Raw genomic sequence first — 25,302 nt, 5'->3', positions numbered from 1 at the left:
TTTACTGTGCTTGATTTTTATCGCCTTATTATGATGTACAAGGTTTATGTAGTAGTTTTCAAAAACAATTTTTTAGTACAACAAGATCATAGTTTTACTAAAAAAGAGTGGAAATTATTGTTCGTAAAATAATTTATAAATAATACAATAATTCTTTAAAAGAAAGTAGGAAAATCTTAAAATTCTACTAAACTTTAACTCTTTGACCGTATTTTCAAAAAATAAATTTTGTTTTGATGGATAAAAGTAATCTAATAAATTCCGAAGTACAGAAATTAACTGATGTACGATTGCTCGATCGGTTTAAATATAACACCGAATTCGATGATTAAAAGATAGAAAATATATTTTGACTTTGAGTTATTAAAGCTTTGATCAAATCTTTTAATACTTTTTTTTTGCGATATCTTTCGTGAATTATTATTATTATTGTTATTAAAAGTTTTTGACTGAAAAGTTACAAGTTGGCTGACATTTTATAAAGGCTAAATACAAACACTTTTTTTATAACATAGTCATTGATCTGTTATATAATAGTTAGGTTATTTGACAGACTGGGTAAAATTAACCGAAAAAGTTATATCTTTTAAAATGGTATTAAACATTTATGGCGATTACCAAAAGTTGGGTTGGATGATTTTCATTTTCATCCATATTGGTTTAACTCTTCGACTTATAAAATAACAACAATAATAATAAGGTTTTAAACGCTTTCTTCTAGAAGAAAACGGCTAGTGTACTCGTATTCAATTATTTCGAAATTGGCGTTACATAAATATACATTATAATAAAGATTTATGCATTTGTGCTTATTAAATGTGACGAAAAATAACACCGTTTTTTAAACAAAAAAATTGATTTATGTTATATTATATAGCCCAATGTATTTCCGAGAAACGGAGAAAATGTTTGATGTTTTAATAAACACACCGTTATTTCCATTTTTGTTTTGTCACGTGTGTACTTGATCGCAATGTATTAATATGGTACACGCTTAACACGATTAAACTCAATGTTCCCACCAGTACACGGTTTTGATAATCACGTTGTAATCCACACTTGCTAAGACAACTCCGTTTTCGATGGAAAATGTGATCCGTGTACATTAAGACGGGCCTCGGGACGTAGGTATAGTTATTAATTCCGAGACTACCAACGTTTGCAGAGGTTTAATTCGAAAATTCCAAACGGGATTCTCAGCATCCTAACCTAACCGTACCGCACGTTTCATACCACCTTGCTCGGTCTAAAATGAAATCGATTTCGAACGAATATGGTAAAAAAATATGAATATTCGTAATAGATTACCACCAACATACATAATATACACCCACTTTTGTTTTATTATATTGAGCCATTATGTTCAGAAAGGACTTACTAACCACTCTATCGAATGTCCTAATCACATTATACGATAATGGACGAAAGCTATTAAAACAGAATACTGGGAGAGACCACGAGTAGAATCATTTTTTAAGTTATACAGGTCCATGTCCTGTTAAAATATAATTAATATTATAAGCTAGTAATTATATAAAATGTTAAGGAAAGTACCTGTATTTGTGAAATCATAGAAAGTTTATTTGTACAAATCATTATGGTCTAGGTTCATGTTATTATACTATGTTAATGGTATTGTAATAATCAATATTGTATTTGTTTAGTTGTTCGAATAATATTGACAATATATTATTGCTAAAAATGTTTCTTTTTCAGTTGTCTTTCACTCTAGTTATTTCAAACATGTGCCTTTTAGCTGAGAAGGTATTGTTTTTATACAATATTATGTTTTTATTTATATATATAAATATATATATTTTGTGGACCCACAATATCCTTAAATCGTTGAGCTGATTTCTTCGTAGAGTAACTCTTTAGATAAGAAATTCTACCCGACAGCTACTTATTTACTTAGTACTTACTACAGCTACAGCTACGCCGCTTTAGAAGTTTTTAAATAATAGTTTTTAAAATAAAAGTAAATATTTGAACCCATTTATGACGGTCTAATGGTGTAACTATTTAGGGGTGAAACATGTTTTTTCGGTATTTTTTAAATACTGGGAAATATTATAACGCTATATTGGATTAGGGCGACATCATATCTTTTCGCTATATAATATTATAACCACAATAACTAGTACTTAAGTTTTTTCTGGATATTATGATATATTGTTTTCATTTAATAAGATATCGACATGTTACACAGATTGCAGATTTTTTTTGTTCCCGGATTCGATGAAGATGCCCGCCAAATGGTTGTTTTTCAATGGATATGGTACAAGACGCGCGTGTACGATAAACGTTAGCCACCGGAAATGAAAATAAGTAAGAATGTCTCCTGAAAGGCCTACCAGTTTTACCACCAGTTCCACCAGTTTTACAAAACTCTAAATGAAGTTTATTCGCGGGTACTCGACGCATGTACATTTTTCTCTCTCTCTCTCCTTTCTGGTTTTTTAAATTTTTGTACTGTAAATTACTATACTATTCAAAACGCGGGGGTTCGGTCTGCTTATTGTGTACGTCCTAATGTAATTACCCGTTCCAGTCCTGAATTGTCGGCGTTCCAAGCTATCACCGGTATTCCCAGATAGCCGGCCAGCTGCAAGAAGTATTGAGCCGACGCCGTGCTCCTTCCGTATTTTTCGTAATTCATCAAGTACAGAATCGCCGACACGTTCATGGTAAGGAAATCCTTGCACAGCGAGTCCAGTATAGCTGCAACACACACAAACAACGAGCAATGATTAGTGACGCCCATAGACAATAATTATATTACAAATAAGACATTAATATAATATTCTTGCTCGGTTGAATTCGCCGTTAATTAAACCCGTCTGATTAACATTCATTCGCCGTGCTCGTCTGTAGCACGAATACCGGGCAATATTAAATTGGATTGTTTAACAAGATTCTGTTTTCTCTTAACTATTGTATTGTATTTTGGTTATTCTACAAAAAACACATAGGAAAGGATTAAATTCAGTACTCGGCCAATTACTTAAGGACTGGAAAAAATGTCGCGTTATTTTATTGAATTTCAATTATCAATTATCAATATTTTCTAAAAAGAAAAACTTCAAGTTGTAATTGTTTTCCGATAACATGAATGTCTTACTTTAAATTGCGTTGAAAGTGACATAGGTATAAAATATTTTACGGGAATTCTCTTGTTTTGTTTTGCTACAACTAACAAACAAGATAAGATACATAACGTGCAAAATCCGAGGGCAGTCCAATTACGGTGGTAAAAATTGTATAATAGTATTATTACCCAGGACCTTAGAAGCTCAATTGAGCCAACCATACATGATCAATCTTGAATGACAGTCATTATAAATTGTCAGTCGGATCGATGACTAACGGTTTCCATACACGGCCAGTTAAGAATTTTCAATCATTAATAAAAATAAAAATAAATCGTTTTATTTAACGTAAGTTGTGCTATTTGCAGGATTTCTAAAAAACTTAAATCGGTTTTTAATCTACTCGAACTAATAGTGATATTAATATGGGCTATAATGCAATTATTACTTATACTATATTGCAATTTATCTTGCCAATGAAGAAAAACGGGAATAAACCGTTGATGAAAAAATTATTCGAGAAAAGAATATTTGAACATTAATAGTTTTATAGCCGGGCATAGGGACAAATATTTTCCAGTTTAACATTGTCTTATGATTAATTTATTTTTATACTTTTATCGATTTCTTTACTCGTTTACTCGATATATTTACCCATTTATTAACGGTTTTATTTATCCGTTATCTCGATTTGTTTAATCTTTTACACGTTCAATATATGTATATTGTACTCTTTTACTTGATTATTTACCCGCTTATACCAAAATATTTATTAAATACTTTTTTTTTACCCATTTAGGTAATTGATTTGCTTAAACGTTTTACTCTATTTGTTTACTCTAATCACTTCAACGATCAAAATAAAAAATAGTTCTCCGTAGAAAGGGTTTTGTTTTTAGTTTACTCGATAGATCCATAAGCCTAATTCCAGGAGAGTGAGAATTTTCACGGAAGCTGTGATTATCTTGGGCTTAAAATGAGTCAGACGTTGGAACAAGCCAGGAGTGTGAAGTAATTGCTATTGGTTGATTGTTTTTTACCTTTGTTCTTACAGTATAATATGAATGGTTATTATTGACCGATTTTGTTGACCTAAATACACCCTAAATCACTGCGTTAGACGAGCTGCCCTATTGGTAAAACTGTATTCGAAGCGTTCGCAATTCCCCACATGGAATACTTAATTTATGTAATTTCTGATGTTTTAATTAAATTAAAAAGTTTTATCTCAAAGCGCTCCAAAGTTATAATTAAAAATGTGAAAATGTTTTTTTACTGTTATTCATCAATTGAGGCGACAAGCGTAACAGTGGCGTCACCAACAAAGAATAATATCACTTTAAAGTTTGTTGTTTACACTGTCCTTGATCCAATAAACATTTCTCAAAGTCTAGTGGAAAAATATGCCATTGCGGCATTCGAATATTTTAATCTCTATTTTTCAAGTTTTACGGGTCGTGCCGCCGCCTCAGTTAAAAAATTAAATAATTATGCGTACACTGAAAATTATGTACTTAGCCGGCTAAATTTGCGCAGATAATATTTTTTTTGTGTTGATAAAAAAATATCTAAAGTTGTCGTGTTTGTTTCGCATGGAACGATTTGGTTGTTCATTTTTATTCGTGTAATAACTATTATTTTATAGTATTCACAATTAAATTTGTAGTTAGAACTTTTATAAGTAACATAAGTGTTAATGCTCATAATTAGTAATTATCAGTTTTAGCGAACATAAATCATTTATAATTGCACTTTATAAGTAACGAGAAGGGGAAATATACACCTTAAAAATGTACAATTTTCGAGATATGTCAAAAATAATGATCATCACTCGGACACGAATTTCACAGGTTTCGGTAAACCGTAAAACGACTTTTATCTGCGCGTTGTTTATTCAAAGCACAATTCTACTTGTATTATTTTACCGTTTGCATTAGCGTGCACAAAAAAACGTTGGGCGACCATAAAGGTACTGCGCAGGTTTGTGAATATAAATGGGCTAGTCTAGTCTCCCAGACCACTCGTTCTGTAGGTATCTTGTTATACTTAACTAATTTACTGCGTCCGGGGTCGATGGAGATAATATGGATAAGTCGGCCGTTGGCGTTTAGGTCTAATTTAGACGGTCGGTATTCGCAATAACCAGGCAGACGTTTGCACGTTTGACAAATCACGTATTCTCGATAAATCATGTTGGCGTTTAACAGTTTCATAGGTTGCTAACAAATGTACAACATAATTTTTAATTATAGAGTTCACCCTAAAAAGTCTATTGCCATTTTTACCGACAGTTGTGTCTATACAGTGGTTTTTTTAAGGATAAGCACTCGTTTTCTATTAAAACAGTTGCAATTTTCCTTTTTACAAGCATGTTGTTTGTATTATTTCACAATATTAGGCAATATTGAAATTTGTATACTTTTAAAACTTATGGTAACGTATGTATGTATTTATTTATATTTTTAAATTAAGAATAATTTGTTGAGTATGTTGACTGGTCGATAACCAGTTTTTTTAACTATTTATTTGTTAAAATATATGATTAGGATTTTTAAACTTAAATAACTTTAAAAGTAACTATCCAAAACTGTGTGATGGCTAGTTAAAATATGACGAGTGATGACATAATAATACACCTAGTTGATGTCGTTCCAGTTTTCTAGTGTAAAACCTCAAGTTCGGCAAAACGATCGGGTTTTACTAGAAATTAATTGATAAAAATACAAACGTTTCATTTATATTTCCTAAATTATAATAAATTTAAAAAATGTTCACACATTTTTTTAATGGTATTCGAATATTATGGATTTTCACCAAACGACTTGTACAATTTCCAGATTAACTTTTCTATCAAGACGACTCATTTCCTTTTGACTAATAAGTCATATATTTTATAGTTTCACTCGATTGTTCTACTATTGATTTGCATTTTGGTTGTAAATTGAATGATATTATCACATCTGAAACTATCCAAATTGACTTTATCAGTATACAATAATGTATAAACTACTGTTCTTTTTTTATTTATTAAGTTATGAACAATGTTTTTCATAGATAATACATTTTCTATAATTTATGATTTTATTTAACTATTTTTTCCAATTCCCGCTGTCATGTTATTTTGTATACCAACATTAATGTTTTTACAGGACGAGCATATTTTGTGTGATTTATTAATTTGTACAGTAACATTGTGTAATAAGGTAATTTTTTTTCTAACTTTATAGTGTCAGACGACCGGGTCATGTTTTGGAAACTTTTGCTTAGCTTTTGGCCAACACACAATGAAAGTTTAAATCTTTTGTTTATATTTAATGATTTTATAATGCCGGGTTGTATTTGAGGTGCCATAACGAGCCTAAAAAAAAATTAACCGAGGGCTTTGAACTTAAACCGTGACAAGGCGTGTCCGGGTACATTGCGCCCGCACAAAGTCATTATGGATTTTGGCGAGAAAAAGAACGTAATGAAGAAAAAAAAAGGTGAATACGTGATAAGATTAGATAATCGTTATGTTTATGCAGAACTGGATGACGTCTATTTGGGTACTAATGTTTGTCCGTTTACTTTACACTGGCATCGAGAGAGGATTTGGCCAAGTTAAGGTGCTAAGACGAAATGTTGGGCTGTAAAAAAAAAACAATAGCAATAATAATAACGTTTTCTACGACGTCAGGTCTCTAGTCGAAATGTTCCATCGTTATTTAGGCTGTAAGCACTGTACATACGAATATAGCATAATATTTTCGGGCCTTAAGACCAGACTAGCATAATATATGAAGCCGCCGAATACAGAGTGATTCAGCCTCGTGATTATGATAGAAGGGCATTTATTAAGGCGCATTGTATAGGCAATTTTTCACTAAAACTTAACATTGAGCTAAAATTTGTTAACATGTTATACATTAATACAACAAAATGGATCTATTTTTACATTTGTCATTTTATTTTAACTTGTAAACGTTCTACTTTTGTATAAAAATATTTGTTTTTAAACATATATACCAAAAATGATCAATGACGAATTATATGGACAACTAAAAAAAATATATTTTAACTTTACGATTGTATGGATATGTTGTCAAAGGAGGTAATTTAAAATCGTATTTTGACAAGAAATCAAATGTATAAATGTTTTCAACATATTTCAATAACATTATAAAGAAATACAAGTATTATGAAACTTAAATTTAGTACGGATATATAGATTTGAGTTAAAATGAAGAGAAAACGATTTTTTTCCACAAGTTACTGTATTTAATTATTTTAAATGTACTGAATCATGCAGAGGAGAGTAATGTTTATAAAAATATATATTATACTTAAAGAATTCCTCTAAATTTGTGTTTACCACAAAAATGGCTTATTTCGAACAGCATTTTCGAGTTACTCGAATAAATCAATAATATAAGTATTTAAACCGATCAATATAATTTTTTTTTTAAATATTCTATAAAAACTCCTGCATACAGAATAATCTCTCATATCGGATAAGTTATAAACCGAGACGAATCCAAGCCTCTGTAATACTTCCAAATGATGAATTTTGGTTTAATATTTTTAACTTGTCTGCGTATGAATTATATATTACGCAATTATTATGCCTAAAATATTTGCATTGATCAATTGGTCATTTAAAATGTACCTATTTTTTTTTTGCCAACGATTGAAAGGTTTATTGATTGAACGTTTATGGATTTCGTCAGTCAATCAACCCTACTGTCAATTTGTAAACACAGTCATGCAAGATTGATCGTGTGTCGGTCGGCTCAATTGGGCTTCTGCTCAAGGTCAAGGAGAAAACATGTAAGCAAATCGGGTAAATATAATAATAATAATGATAATAATAAGGCTACTACGTGGAATTACCGTAACTGATTTCGTGGCGCCAAAATGTCCAGACAAATTTTAGATTTACCACAGGCATGTCCACGTTCAAAAAACACACATCAGTTCAAAACTCAAACCTTAAAATAAGTTAAAACTGAGCGTAAGACCGATTTTTGAAGAGCTTAAAGAAATATAGAAATCCGGAAAATATGTTTAATATTATTATACGAGATATTTTTTTCCTTCGGCTAATGCATAAAACCGTCTACTAAACGCGCTTACACTTATAAAAGCCGTCGACGACATGACAGTGGCCAATAATTTTTATGATCGAAGGGAGAAAACATCAATAAGGGGTTAACCAACTCGACGACCGCCGTACAGGTATCGTCGTCTCGGGGTTAGTTTCAAAATAGCTATTCAATCTCGAAGGTTATTTTTTTTCGCTTGCAAAACGAACGGCGATCATTACTATATTGTATTATACGAGACGGCAGCCGGGTGTGCTGATGAAAAAAAAAACAACCCGTTTATATATAGAGACGTTATACATTTTATATCCCTCTTAAATTCCCTTTAAACAACAGCGCTATAACACCGTTTCGGTGAAGGAAACCATTGTGTCGGATATTGCAGTCGATTTTCTGATGAAATGACGCATCAAACGCCAAAACATTTTTCGCCCACCTGGACACGCTTCGGGTTAATGGCCTGATGTAGAGCATACATAAAAAACGGTAAAGAATTATAATTCCCCGTTTTGCTCTATTGATTCTCTAACTTAGCTTAGTAACTCTCTGCGAATCTGTGTACGGTATAAAATATATAAATACAAATCATTGTTGTTGATGTTTGTAAAGTCGAAAATATGTATAAAGAATTGTATTTTTTGTAATAGGGTGGACATAAGGGTCGATGGTCTGTGCTTTAGTCTCAAAACTACGCCCGAAAAACTGGAAAGAAGTAAAAGTCTCCATCCCTTCAGGGGAACTTGATTTTGGTAGTTTTTTGGCAACATTGTTAATACTGTATAAAAAAATAGACAACCGAGCAAACGGTGAAATGTTCAGGGAAAACCTGTATCCACTTGGTCGCCATCGACAGCACAGACGGTCAGAATAGCAAGTTGTTCTAGTTTCGATAAGCATACGAATGGTCTTATTGGCATACCGATGTTGGAAAAACAAATTTTCCAGGCAACCGTACCAAAATACCAAAAATTGTCCATGAAACGGTATCAAAATAAAAACACGTCGTTGTAAAAACAATACCTTATTGGCTTCGCATCGAGGATAAAATAATATAAATATCCATATTTCGCCAACGACCGTTTTATTATACCGAATACTAAATAACGTATTATAAAACGGAGTTGGCAAAAAAACGCAATACGTCTTGACAAGTCATATACTTTATTGTTTTGTTCGATGCTTATCCCTGGGAAAACCCGTTGTCCGTCTTTTCGGAATCCACGCGCCGAATGCTTTTTGAATTAATTGCAGTGGTCGCGCGACGTGCAAATCTTCGGTTTAAACTACCTCCTCTTCTTGTTTACAAAATATTATGAAATCGGATTTAATCCCATCTGGCCACACCTCGGCACGGACGCAAACGTGTTGATATTATTATTATGTCTGTTCGATTTTCCAGCGCATTAAACGCGGTAGAGAGCCGTCTGAGATTACACTAAATAAAACGTGAACCGGAATTCATGTTATTATGCCAGCCCGAGTAGATCTTCGACAGGATTAACGCTGCTGCGACAGTCAACCGTCTAATATAAATATTACATGCCCTACGGCTGCACACCCATTTTCCCCGGCATTACTGCAGTAATGCGATACTATTTTACCAACGGAAAAGTATTACATTTTTATGTCATATAGCAAATGGTTATATTATCTCTAACCGCACCCACCGAACGGTATAAATACGGTATGGACATTTCAATTTAGAAACGCAGACAAGTCATAAGCTTCACGTGTTATAGATTAGAGTCGGCTTTTACTGTAGACTTGATCCTCCGGGTGGTTTATGGGTTTTTTTTTATTATCATTTTATTAGTACCGCGGCGCCTTAACACGACTGCCTATAATCTAAATTCTTTTTTTTTTTTAATTCCATTTAAGTATGTAATATTTTCTTTGTATACTTGGAGCTGTAGATTGGCGGCTATTAAGTCTATAGTAGTCATCCGAGAACAAAAATGTTCAACACTCGGGATAAGTATGGAAAAAAATCATATTTTGTTAATATCTACTACCTGCCTGCTTTATTAAATTGGCTCATAATCGATAATAATTTCTTAATTCATAATTTTTCTCGGCTATGAAAGCTTACCCAATTGAATAGAGTTAAAAGAGGCACATAAAGGTACAGTATATTGTTGGAAAACTGATTGATTATTCTTGTAGCTAAATAGTGTTTTTAAAATATTTTTTTGAAAAATGATAATATTTTATATCTAATAAAATGGCCGGTTGCTTGAATGTTTTTTTAATGTTGTTAAAATATGTTTACATAAATTAGTGCGTGAAAATAGTTTATGGTTGGAAAATCCATATAGCTAAAAAATATTCAATTTTTAATTGTAATATGTAAATTTTGGAACAACCAAAATATCTTATGCTTAAACATATATTCTACTTATATTACAGTGCGTTTGAAGTATATTTTTTGTTAATTTTTCATCACGACTTACATTTTTGGGTGGAAGCATATTTTTTAAAAGCGTTTTCATTTGTTAATTTGCACGTTACCGTAGTTATGTTGGAATTGCGTTTTCCACCGAGCTTGTAAACCTACCAATTAGTGTCAACTTTCCTTTGTGTTATGTGGAAAAGAAATGAGAAATTGAGAAATTCGGGCAAAGTGGTTAACCAAAGCAGTTACTTTTAGTTACGGGCAACACACTTTTCGCGGAATAACAACGTTTTTAAGTAAAAGCGAGACGAGTAAATTTAAACTTTAACGCTTTTCGTGCCACTTTATTTTTAATGGCTTCTGAATGTTATGTTGTACGTAAACACTGCTCGACAAAATTATTATTCGTCTTTCGGTCAACGGTATAATAGTTTATTGGTGGCGGTTGATGGTGATCATATTATCCTGTGAAAAAAAAATAATTAGACAAAAAAGTTGACTGACAATGTAAAAAGTTTAGGACTTTTTCACTAATATTATTCGTTTGTGTGAATGATTATTTTAGCTTTTTTTAACTATTCTGGTAGCCGTATTATGTTATAAGCTACTATTTGTATTTTACACATGTATCGGGTTATAAAATTATGTTTTAATATGGTATTCAACAATTTTTTTATAATTTAACGTTATGCTTTTAACATTATCTATATTATAACAATATACATAATATTATAACAAAAAGCTTTATTCTCATCTCCCGTTGAATTGAAAAGTTTAATTTAATATACAGTTTATATTGTTATACTCTACCGCCATTATTTTGGACAGCAATTATTTAGAATATAAATATTTTCGAAACTTTTTGTAGAGGTCCCGTGCAAAAATACAATGAGTACAATATTCGTTTGATGTTTTAAACATAATTCGTGCATAATTGTTTAATTTATAAACTACTATGGAAATATTATCGAAACGGCCGTGTTATCTGGTCAGAAAAGTATAAATTAATAAATAAAAAAATATGTGTTAAGCAAATATTTTATAGTTGACCCCAGCGAACATTAAGTTAATTTAATTAAAATTGTCTAGTTTCTAATTGTCTAAATTGCCAGTCAAAAATAATGATTATACTATGTTTATTTTGGTAATTGTAATGATGATAACATTAACATATTACCGATTATGTAATCATTACACAGATTACAATTTCTTCACAAAATATAGTTTTATGTTTAACTTCTTATTCTAGTTTTTTGAAGCCCCAATAGGAGGTTTTTTTAAGACGAGCAACATTGGAGATAATTAAGAGGAAAATTGCAACTCCTCAGGAATTATTTGTCACCAAGCTCGGATCCATCTGGACGCATCATAATCAAGTAGAGCGCGGTTTTTGGATAAGTAAAAAAATCAATAAATAAAAAACAAATTTCGTACTTCGGTCTATGTAATTAATTCGATGGTATAATCGTACAGTACAAATCGACCTACGGTGTGGTCAAAATAAAATGAGTTGTAACAACTATAATATTACACAGGAGCGCGCCTCAAGTATACCTATTTAAAAGTCGTTTACCATTTGAGTTCCTGGCAACATTAGCTGGGTTTTACCAATCACAGTTGTTATCAAAAAAACATTAAAAGGGGTTTGCGGCCACCAAACAAAATTGATTAAATATTGTTGACCGCCTTTTTGTAAATATAAATACTATATTATTTATAAAAAAAAAATAATAATAACACGAAATGTTTTTTTGAATTATGGGGGTCGACCAAGAAAATTCGAGAGATTTTTCGCTAAGTATTTTTCGCGCCACGCTAATTTATATTATAGTCGTTTACTCGCTTACACGATTTATTTATTTATGTAACACGGTTTGCTTCCTCGTTGACCAGGGTCAACTGAACAAAGTTTAAAAGTAATAATTAATAAGTTGATTTTCAGTGAAATCAAAATCCATCCCATTCAAATATTTTTCATGCGCTTTATTTATATTTCATTTTACGCTTTTATCTATTTTCTAATCGTTTACACGATTTACTCGTCCACTTGATTTGCTTAATCGTGTACTCGACATATGTTAATTTACTCTTCAACTTGATTTATTTACTCATTAACCAGTGTTATCTACTCATTAACTAGATTTATTTACTCGTTTACTGGACGTATATTTAACAAAATCTAAAAACCTAACGAGTTTAAAAAAAAAAAAATTGTTGTTGTGTTTAATTGATCGAGTTGATGTGATTTAATTCGAGCGAACAATACACCGAGAGTTAATCCCATAAGACTAGGCTGCATTAAAAATACAATTTCATCGGGTCCTTCCTTGGCCCTTGCCATAACGTTTCTCGAGAAGTTTAATAAAGTCGCCGAATCGAGCGTGCACAGTAATCCGGCGTTCGTTGCAAAATCCGCCGTGCTAACAGTTTTACTTAGTTTCAAAAAGCCGCTTCTTATTATAAACGTTTTTAAGTGCACTTCGCAGCACTGCCTGTCTCGAACGGTTTCGACTTTGAATAATAATCACTTTTTTCTTTGCGTCTTTGGACGTTATCGAGTGGAATTATAAACACCGAAATTGTTTGGTAGGCTTTTTTAAAAAGTAGTTGTATTTTTATTATTATTAACACGAACCGCAACCGCGTTCTGATTAATTGTGCCAAGTACCTGTATACAATATTATAGTATGTTTTTGTTTCGACCGACCCACAATATATCATGCGCGCTTCTTCTTCAGTAAGGAAATGCACTATTACCATACACCGACTACGGGTTTGACACGGAGAAATCGTTTCCAATACGTTATTCGTCGGGGATCGTTCGGTATGGTCGATAGACGCGCCTATACAGGTGCTTAGGTACGAGTTTGGCAAGCATTTTTTAGCTAAAAAACAAAAGAAAGAAATAGGAAGAAAAAATAAGAAAACGACGATATCGGTTAACTAACTCATGCGAATTTAGCGTTTAATATTCATCACACTGTTTATCGAGCAGATTTAACATCTAATAAACAGCTGTTTTCACGATTTTTTTTTTTACATTTATATGTCAGGGTTAGGTATATAGTATCTCATAAATCGTGTTAATAAATTATTATACGAGAATCATTTTCAAAACCAAAAATATAATACAAATTATACTTCCACCGACCATTTAGAGAACAATATTAGTTTTGATTTATCGGAATGAGGTGACTATTTTTTTCTCAAACCACTTCACGGTTACTATTTATTTTGGCTTTGCGATAATTTTATCGCTAGGCTCAGCGAAAAATTAACGAATGTTAAATTCTAATGTCATTCTATTTATTCGTTAGTTTGTGGTGTAGTTAGTCCAATCGTAAAATGTATGTTTAATATTAAAAAAAGGAATAATTACTATAGTATCGGACAATGCGATAGTGTCGGTTCATCGCAACAGGCCAGGCAGAATCATCAAATTATCCACCGTGACAACATTGTTGCCGTTCGTTAATGTTTCAGCAGAAAAGCTGTCAGACAACAAAGGTGTACAAAGGTGGCGACTATTAATTGAATCGGGTTTTGACGGTAACTCGATTAAACTGCAGCAGTCATAATGAACGACGCGAACCGTAAAATCATTATTAAGCCCGTCACTTTGGAGCTGACTCGTATATTAACTGCTATTATTAACATTTCGAGTTACTGCTTAACCGTTCTCGACACTACGCGGTATTTCCTGTGTCATCCAGTAACAAACCGTTTTGATTTGCATAACAAAAGCTGACTATAGCTACAAAGGAATATTAGTATCACAACAATAATCCACTGCCTTAATTCGTGTAAAAAAAAAAAAAAGGCTAAGGAAAAAAAAAACTATTTCTTCAAATAATTATACAAATTGTGTGATACCACAAGGCGTTGTGCGAAGTTAAGTAAACCAAAAATAAGTATCGTATATGAATAAACGTGAAATGATTATACGGTCACTGTATGTACCTTATGTGTATTAAAATCATCGATATCCCTTTTTGCTTCCATTTTGTGAATTGACAATATAATAGAGTAGGGATATACAATTACCGGGTATATTTTAAGCCACGAGCTGGCCGATGACGACCCCAGACATCGGCCAAGGTCATCAATTTTCATCTAGCATGGCTGTACAGACAGAGGGTTTAAGTCACCGCTAGGATTTTGATACTATATTTTTACCTGAAAAAGTTTGCACGTTTCGTTTGTTCACTCACCTTCACTTTTCATTAATTACATAGTTTTTACAAAAATAGAATTTGCACAATATTTCTGATATTTTATGTAAATACGTTCAGTAGGTCGTATTCGTTAGATAACTGTGTGGAAAATAACGAAATTTAAAAACGGTAAACTTCAGATATTATACACTGTCGCGAAACTTGCAATACTTAGCTCGCACCATTAACGTGGCGCTAGATTCCCGCTATACAATATTTGACGGGTAGAAATTGTTGCCATACAACGATATTGGTACAATGGTAGACATTTGTGTTGTACTATTGAAAGTTGGAGTGCCACAATAGAGTCTTGACCGTGTACAAGATAGCTGCTTCGGGTATCTCAGAAATATGACATTTAATACGTGACAAATGTATACAACATAATGACGCGTTGGTATCATAGTACTATTATACACATGTTTTTGAGTGCTCGTTATTAATGTCATATCATCCGAAATTCAACCGGAATTTCATATCGTTATCGTATCGACCGAAATGAAGAAAACACTATTGTCTTCTGATTTTTTTTAATAAGGAAAAATCCAAAATCAAACGTATTCAAAACGCAACAACTTTATCCAATCTCTTTCTTTTCCCGCTGTTTGGCGATATTCATGTGCACTGTACTATAACGCATAATTGGTCAATTGTTGAGGTAATCGATTACCGAAGTCCCTTATCAGCCATTGCTTATTGACAAATATCTTATCAACGATTCCTTATCATTAATCAATTATCACTGACAAGAGCGTAACACCACAGAATAACCCAAAGAGACACTTTTTAAGAATTACTTGATTTCTCTAGTGAGATAGATGTAGTCTACACCGGCGGGATCAGTGTTGGCATTAAAGAAAAATTCCATCGTCCAAATCGCTAGTCTGTTGTCTGCTCTACCGTGTCGGTAATCTTCTTCCAGTTAAAAAATAAAATAAAGGTAAAAGCGCATAACGGTTTCACGTGACGTAGAAATCCTGTTAATACATTGTGCGTGCACTCGGAACTTGTTGTGTAATAATAAAATATGAGGATTCGCCGTTCGCAGAGTATTGTTTTCTCATCTGGACGCCAAATTTACGGTGGGGTCCGTTTATGTTTCTTTATAGGTATGCTAGAATTTTAGCTTACTACATTAATACTTTAGGTATTCTAGTATTTTCTAGAAGTATGCACGCCTGTGTTTGTGTGTATGCGTACAACGTTCGTTTCTAGCGCGTCACCAACTTTAGACGGTCCGTGACGACCCTTTGCCGTTGTCACTCCATGACGAGGGTCATATCAGGGTCATTTGTAATTAGCGAAACGGATACTGTCGGCGTACGCGGTTTCCTCCTGTACACGGTGCGATGGTCAGCCCATTACAGTCAAAGCATCTATTTGATTTATTCACGTCTCTTCTTATCCAATCGCCGCGTTTCCCAAACCGGAGATGCATTTTTCGGGGTCAAAATTAACACGAACGTTTTACCGAAGTGGTAGATTTGTGTTGGTGGCAAATCATAAGTCATTATCATTATCAACAAAACGTATCAATCAAAATCATTGATACGCTGCAAAGACAAAGGTAAAAATAATCGTTTAATAGCCATTTCTTCACATCACGCGACATTGGAACTGTAGGACAGTATTGTCTGCTAAGTCTGGAGAAATACCATTCGACCAACAGTAAACTTTCCTTTTCTTCTAGAGGCTATGCCTATTCGTAGCGAATAAAGACCGTCACTCCTCTCTCTCCAATACCACCGTCATCATCTGGGAATACCGCTGCATCCAGTCTGTTGTACTGTTTCCCTATGAGGGCTTCCTTCTACTATGTTGGTTATTTAGAGGTAAACTAAGGGGTCACATTTTAAGTGTATCTTGTCATTGGTACCTCATTCTTCTGTCAAGTTTGTCGCAGGATAGGGATAGTTTGAGAAAACATTTTTTAAGGAGTTGGCAACTTTGCCATTCGACTATTTTGAAGATACCTGTTGACTGTGTATTCAGTCTCACGCGGCAACGTAGAAATGAACATACACAATCAAATAAATGTAACTTTTCTTTTTTGGGGGGTTTTCCTTAATTAGGTCTGATTTCCAGATCTTTAACTTTAGAACTACACGTGAAAAAGTGAAATAAAGAAAACGTGTCCATCCATTTGGTGGAAAAGGGTTTAAGATATATTTTTTGGTTTGTAAAAGTACATCGGTCGCACTTATCTAAAGAATATTCCACAAAAATGTGGGGTTTTTAAAAAGTTGTAGCACATTATAATTTTTTTAAAATTGGAAAATGTGTAAACTCAAAACTGGTTGTTTGGAATGGAAAGTTTTTAATTATTTTGTTTGTTCAATAAATTACATTTCAGGTAAGATTTCTGATCTATAGAACTGTTACTTGAAGAAATCGGTTCAGCGGGTTGGACGATGGCGTACAATAGAACAATAATTGTATACTGATGAGCCGGATAAGAAGAGGCAAACTGTTTACATTGTTTGTTATGCGTGCGACGAGAAAAACGCTTGTTCAAGAGCGATAGGAAGTGCGATAATGGAACGGGAAGTGATCGGGGAAAACCGTTTGGAAAGTTTACCAAACGGCTTTGGCTGAATCCAAAGACAAAACACTGTAAGTCCCCGCCTGTGTATAATACGGCGAAAGTAATGGAAAACAATATGTAAACGGAAATTTAGCGAACATAATGTATTATAATTTTTTTTTACCCTCTCATTCCGTTCAAGTACATTTAAGGAAACGTTTATACGGAGCGTGTCGGCGAATTTCAAATTCGATATTTTACAAAAGTAAAACGCGCGGAAACAACATCAATAAAAAAACGAGGAAGCAACGAATAAAATATTAGCTAACCGTCGTCGCAGAGGCAATTGTTTTTGTTGTAGCTTCGGTGCGTAGCCGAGGTTTATTTGCAAGAACGACGTGTCACATCTTTTATAAGCTACTTAACCGATCAATCTCTATTCGCCGTAATTTGTCAACATAAAATTACGGCACGCCATAATTAAAAAAAAAAAAAAGTAGTCGAATTAGTTCCAATTTTGAGTTGAATATTCTTCAGTCTAAAGTACACCCTCTTCACCCAGAAACGGTGGAAACTTGTTGTTTAATTGGGTTTTTTAGGAAACGATTTTTCAGGGCTTAAGTGTTAATACTAGACCGAAGATGGATCTACAGTAGTTATTTAAAAATTAAAAAAAAATTCAGTCGACTTTTTATTACTCCGGCAAAACCCCACAAAAGAACGAGATCTACCTTCGACACAATCTGTGTAATATTTATTTTGATTTACAAATAAACTTTTAGTACGTAGAGCCCGTGTAACCTTCACGGGTCATCACTGTACCATTGTAGTACGACATGTATATAAGATAAAACGTTTAAACGTTTCCTACGTATACACACCTATAGCTTTGGCCGTGTATTGTGCCTATAGCTATGTTTTTTTCGCGACAAAACATCAAATCACCGTGTCGGTCGGCGGGGCGAAAATAAAATGTATTTCCCGCCATCGAGCCGAAAAAAACACAGCTCACACTTACCGCCACACAATCGTTTTGGAAGGTCCGTATGTCGTTAATCATCTAATGCAGGCGTCGGTCTGCCTCGAAAAGGCCCTGCCGGGGTATTTGGCCGAGCACGAGGACCATAGAAAAAAATATGCACACACAACAAACTTATACTTGTAAAAAAAAATGTATATTTTATTTACGATTGAAATGTTTTTGAGTGAAAAAATATAATACCGACAAATAAGTAACTCTCGAGCCAGCGCCAAATAATAATACTTACAATAGTAAAAAAAAAAAACCAACATAGAGATGACGCCGAGTTAAGTTAACTAAATCCAGCTATTATTAATTTCTGTAATGACTTACGTTATTCCAAGTACCATACCAAGTTCGTATACCAATAAGTCAATTGTAAAAAAAAAAAATAAAGTTTAACTAATTAACAAAAATAGTAATTATAGAATACCAGTTATTAAAAAAAAAACAACTTTTCCTTTTCTTTATTTGCGAAGTCAAAACTGTTGTGTAGGTTTCACACGGAATGTTTACTCATTTAAGTTTACAATATTAGTTTGATGGTTTTTAAAATTATGCAACGATAACAATTATTATTAAATTAAAAATAATATTTAGAAAACATCATGGACCCATTTATGAAAAGGTTTTTTTTTCGGTCAACATAAGAATGCAACAATATTTTGACCTATTTAAATAAAAATACTATGACGGTTATTTAATTGAAAACATATTGAAACTTCAAAATATATTTTAGCTGTTCAGCTTATCACTTATTACTTAAGTATCAAGGCGTATTTTAACTGAGTTAATATTATATTGATTATGTATTGAATTTTGTCTCGGAGCGTACACTGACAAGATCTAACGACTCCGTATGATCTCGTGTCCATCCAAAAGCTTTTCTTTCAATTTTATTCCATCTCAGTTCAACGAAACAACCGCAGAGGAGTTAAAACAATATTAATTATTTGGATATATTTTGGCACCGGTGGCTGGTACAATTATAACAGCGTGACTACAACAAACTCGGCGGTGAAGACGTTCAAATAAATATTGTCCTAAGAAACTGATAATCGCAATGAATTGCTCCGGGTCGAGACCATTGTGTTTTTGTCTCCGAACCCTTTAAATTACTACTATAGTTTACACAATATAACACTACAATACATTTTAAGTTATTCCCGTACCGGTCGGACGTTAAGCACTTCAAAGTTTGCAGCGGAAACTATTTTTAAAGTACTAATGAACAAAAATTTAACGAATTCCTTTTTGAAACATAAAAATAAAAAGTAATAAATAAAGCAGAGGAATTTTACAAAACGACGGATTAGCATTTTGAATTATCGTAAAAACCTTTAAATAGCGTTCATCTTTAACGGGTTAATTTGTATTATACTTATGTCACAATCAGAGCCATCTAATACAACCTGCCTTTGTTTAAGGACAACAAACGCTGGAAAATTCCAATACGGAAATGGAATAATAATATCATAATACGCAGGCTGACAAAAGTTTTTTTTTTGGGGTTTAACCATATATTTTGCGCAAATGCGATACGAGAACGATTGCACATTAAGCTGTTGAATTATTCAAACACAAGTCGGTATAATAATTATTATACAGCGGGCACAATTTTATTACAATATCGACAGTTTGGAATGAAGTTTGTTTTCAAACTCTTGTGTATCCTGAAAGGGTTACCGCCAAAATAAACGGATATTTCACAAAGCTCATTACACAGTGACCTGTATGCATAGCGGTCCGGTGAGCAATTTGATTAACTATAGTATACATTAAAATTTATATGGTACATAATACTCATCGATAGTATTAATATTAAAAGGCAAATTTCGATTTTAGTCACTATCATATTATATTTTATCAGCTGATTAGCCATTTTTTCTTCTTCTTTCAAAACCACTATTTATATGCTTTTTGTAAATCTTAGCAGTGAGTTTTCAAAAAAAATAATTATTATTCCTATCGCAGAATAACCAGAAAAGACAAGTAAGGCGAGAACACAAAATCGGTAAAATTGTATCCAGAAATCAGCTATAATTAAAAGTTCTTTGCTACCGTAACTGATATCACTCATTTTCCTGTTTAGTAAATAAACAGTGCACATCCACCCACGTAAATCTTGAAAAGTGTCTCTTCTGGTTACTTTGTGCTTGTTCTCAGTATTTTTACGATTTCCATAGGTTTTACCACAATAAGGTCGTTATTATTAGATAGTATTAAATACAGCGGTATAATGCGACGGTCGTTTAGTGAACCGTGTGCGCAAACACCCTTAATAAAAAAAAATCTAAATACATATTATGACGGGTCGACGTTTTACAACAGCAGAACTTGTCAATCATAATTATTATCAGCGCCGGACGGTCCCTGTCGTTTTCGGCTAAAATGCCATAATATCATCTAGTAGGTATACACAAGTAATAAATAGCTCGTGTGTTTGCCATAGCGTTATAGTGTTATGCATAGCAAAATAATTATAAAGTATAAAACAAATTATTATGTATTTTCCGCTTATGGCCAACCGTGGTAAAATTTAATCTCTCCCGATACGTATTTTGCAATTATTTATCATCCGACTATATGTATACTATACACTGCGTTAAATCTTTTTTTTTTGCAATCTCTTCTATCGATAATTTATTGTTAATATTTTTGTATTTGTTTTTTTTTTTGCTCTATCCGCTTTTGCAGTTAATAGTTATTATAATATAGTTTTAGTGTTGCCGACGGGCCATCGTTAGTCATCGGGGAATAATAATAACGATAACGATGATGATAATTACTATGATATAAATTATACGCATTAACGATTGTATTTGACTTACAGACCCAACAACGGTAATAAACGTTCAACACAAAAGCTCAGAGACGATTACAGAGTTATGATGTACACACATTATATCTGTAACAGCTGTGAATAAGTGTGTAAGTCGAAATATGGTCAAAATTGACTAAGTACGCTAGGATGTAGTCCGAAGCGCATAGCACACCTTGAATAAATGTTTAACTCGTTTGATCAACACAAAAACCTCGAGAGAGGTGTGAGTTCCTGATTATTACATGCTGATTTATGTATGGCAGCTGGTCAATTTAAAATCGCTCGCCTGTAAAATCACCGAAATCGACTTACACACTTATTCACAGTTCTCGCAGTTATAGAGTTATGATAGACACATATTTTCTCTTAAAATATTTTTAATAGTTTAGGCAATTGTATAGTTTTTCTTTTGAAGACACTAATTAATTTATGTCATTTTACAATAAACGACCATACTCAAATTATGATGACCAAACAAATTCATTTGACTATCCTTATATATATATATATACCATAACATAATCCCTATATCTATCCTTCGAATGAAATATTGATTTCAATTAAAAAAATAATTTTAAAATATATGTTGCAATTTTTTTTTTAAGCTTCATTGAAAACAACTATATTAATATATTTGAGGCGCACGGCAGCAGAATTCTCTCTTCACCTATGCCCTTGTAAGGTTTTCAATCAAAAGTCGGTCTCGAATACCGGGTAGTAAACTCCGGTCGGTAGACTTTTGCGAAGGGTGAAGTGGCGGAGCGGGGGTTGTGGCCCTCGGGCAATTACTGATACTAATAATTCTACTGAATGGTAAATGTTCTGAAAAATCGTAAATAGAAACGGTTGATTGTAGGAAATTTGCAATCTAATAAAGTGACGGTATATGGCTACATATATTATGTAGAAAGAGAGAATCGACTAGACGGTAAAGTATGAAAGCTATTTCCGACCCGGCCCCGAGGTAAAGGATGCCGTAATGTCGTTATGTCCTTCCGAGACCAATCGTGTACCGGCCGGTATCTATTTATTATATAGACAAGGCGAATTTACTTTTCAATCGACGCGTCTATTTTTTTCCTGCCCTACGTGATAGGTTTATTTAACACACGCACATGCGAGGGCCATTTAACCGTCCTACTTGCCCGGTCGCCATACCATCGAATATAGTATAATAATAGGGTTTTTTTTTTCCAAATGCATTCCTCCTCGATTACCGCTCGTTAACCGCTCCGAAGACGTGCGACCTATTTGGGTTTAGGAGATTTTTTTTACCGTTCTAAAAAAAGTACGAGTACGATTTACCAAAGAGCCACTCGCGTTAATGACAAGCCTTCGGTTCGAGCCTTAACTGGAGCGCTCAGATTTGTCAACATCAAAAACACTTTCTTAAGCGCATAATATTACTTGAACGGCAACAAGGAAAACGTCGTCGGCTTTAGAGCGCTTTTTAGATCTTTTTATCGCCTACAAAGTACACCGTGTATATACATATTAAAGTGTAATCCGGCAGACGTTTTATACCTTAAAACATATTGTATATATATATATATATATATATATATATATAACGGTCGGTGGCCCTTTGAAAACTAAGTGCGTTCTTTCAATCGTTTTATTGTCACTAACTGATTGTTTATGATGGTACATATATATTTACACTTAAGTCTTTGACGCGATCGAACTAGCTATCCAAGTCCTAACGTTATAATGTATACTATACATTGTATAGCCTACAAACAACTACAAAACGGTCGGATCGCATGGAAGTTTCTATGGAATACTAAAGAATAAGAAAATATGTATCGTCAATATCGTTAAATCTACATTTCGTACATTTTTACCATCGTGAGAATAGAGGAATGTTTTTCGTTTTCTAAGCGCGTTTTCAGTATCTATAATAGCTGAATAGTAGGCTAAGCATTTACCCTCACATAATGAACAAAACCTTTCATTAAGTATGTTGTTCACACCAGCAGCTTTGTTGTTCTTTTTAAGGTCTATAGTTGCATCTTCCACTACTTTAGTATTAAGTTCGGTCGTGAACGTGTTAATTACATCAGACAAGTTTCTTTTAATCTTTTTTTTACTCTTTGTCTGTACGTTAAAAATAACGAGGTTTCGATAAAAAAAAAATTAACACCTTAATTTCATTAGCTTAAATTGTTTTACGTTTTAAAATGTATAATATAATATTATGAACTGAACGCAAAAACCCGGTAGTAAATTTGTGATGTGAAACTCAGTAGGTACAATATGAGATAGGAACGAAACGAATTATAGCCAAGTAGTATCCATGTTATATCAGTGAAAAAACGATTTTGGAGTCGCGTGGGAAGTATGAGAAAGTTTTGCATTGTGCAAAGCGGTTTAATCAGTATCGTTTGTATTTTTACACTTTTATTACACACAATCGATTCGACGGCCGTTTTATTGACCACTTTATATGTTTTATAACATGTGAATATCATATCAGAATTATATGTGTAATAAACAGATTTATGTATACCTTTTGAACGGTCGTGTCCGATGTGGTTTTCGAAATTGCATTGATAAATTAAATGCAAGCCTACTATGTTTTTACGGTCCGGTTAGTTAAAATCGGACCCAGATTATTATTATTTCGTATAAGGACAATAATGTGAATAATATATGATGATAATACAGAATTCAAATAATCTGTGAATGCGTTCCCTTTACCGTTGTGTATTTTACCTAAATTGTATTTTCCAGTGGAATTATTTTTTATCACACACATCTTTCTCAGATAACAAAAAAATTAAAACGCTGAACGCCTTTGTCCGAACTAGCTGGTGATAAATGAATATATTTACAAAAACCAACGTATTATCTTGCTGTATCTAAAGAGTAATTGAAAAATACCAACATTTTAAAAAATATCCATCATAACACCTTATAATATTATTACCTAAAACCGTGTAAAACACCAATATGAAATACAACTAATGTAAACTACTGCAAATAAATACGCATTTCCATTAGGTACAAACTTTAAATAAAAATATAAGGAACGTGTTTAACGAAAACAAATAACATGCTTTATAATAATTGCAAAATTGCCAAAAAATGAATTATTAGTTTGATTGATTATTAATGATATTCTTAATTAATTAGCCCCCTATTATTATTATTAGCATTAAAAGTTTGTCTATGATTAATGAAAAATACAGCCTGGCATTCTGTAAAAACAATAATCAACTAACTACAAGATAATACCATGTAATGTGTTCGTCATAAATAAATCATAATATTAAGTGGCTTATTTTTATTGTTCCCCTTTAAAAATTTAACTATTAAACTAGTAGGAATAAGTTTAAAAAAAAAACCATACGCACTAATCACTGTATTCCGCAAACATTGTCAAACCGAAGACTTAACGATGAGTTTTAAGCTCTAACAGGTGCGAGACCTGTTATTATAATCTCCACACAAACACGACATTTGTTCAGCTTCTATGGTCATAGTCCCATAAGTTTTTAACGAGCATGACACCAAAGCGCACCTTAGGTCTTAACGTCGAAAATATCCAGATACAACTAAGGCTTGGGGTACGATGATATTTCCTTGGCGAACAGATGTCTGTGAGTGTTGACATAAGCATTGCTGACACAAATTGATAGGAAAGGATGGGTAGGGGAATAAAATACAAAATGGAAAGAAGAATAGAGGATAGACAGAGGTGGGGATAGGATAATGATAAGGAGATATTATTACATTGTATCATGGTGGTCATGTATTCAAAACAATGTGCACACATTGCACAACAGCTCGATGACACGTCTTATTGGAAATAATATATTGTCTTTGTTATTTTTACTAAGGCTAGTTTAACTGTCTTGTCGCCCACATTAATATGATGTACGTACAAGTAAATATCTATACTTGATTCAAGCCACAGACAACCATGACTGAGCGACAATTTGTAGGATGATCCAAGACACTAGTGATCGAATAAGACTTATATATCTTGTACACAATAAAAACAAGAGACATTATTATTCCAGGAAAGTATTGACTGTTCACATAGTATGACACACTACGTAGGTGGTGACAGACAAGTAGCATGATATAATATCATTGGGCGTTAAGCCCAAGAAACGCAATTTTATTTTTATCAAAGCATATTTTTTCAACTA

The 25,302-nt window shown here is 33.0% G+C and overlaps 1 protein-coding gene across 2 annotated transcripts in view; it reads right to left on the bottom strand.

Annotated features, from left to right (window-relative positions):
* Positions 1–25,302, bottom strand: part of LOC126847402 (glutamate receptor ionotropic, NMDA 2B) — a 207,444-nt gene that overhangs the window by 21,655 nt on the left and 160,487 nt on the right. For both annotated transcript variants that reach the window (XM_050587597.1, XM_050587598.1), the window contains one exon: positions 2,543–2,721. In XM_050587597.1, the coding sequence (XP_050443554.1) occupies positions 2,543–2,721 (179 nt within the window). The remainder of the gene's footprint in view (positions 1–2,542; positions 2,722–25,302) is intronic.

The sequence above is a fragment of the Adelges cooleyi genome, unplaced genomic scaffold (genome assembly GCF_023614345.1).
Source record: "Adelges cooleyi isolate 19-005CV unplaced genomic scaffold, UGA_ACOO_1.1 ACOO_flye_CR_arks_rails_tigmint_CR_PRNA_108, whole genome shotgun sequence".
Taxonomy (NCBI): domain Eukaryota; kingdom Metazoa; phylum Arthropoda; class Insecta; order Hemiptera; family Adelgidae; genus Adelges; species Adelges cooleyi.
Note: the sequence above shows the minus strand (reverse complement) of the source record. Positions and strands in the feature narration are given on the sequence as shown.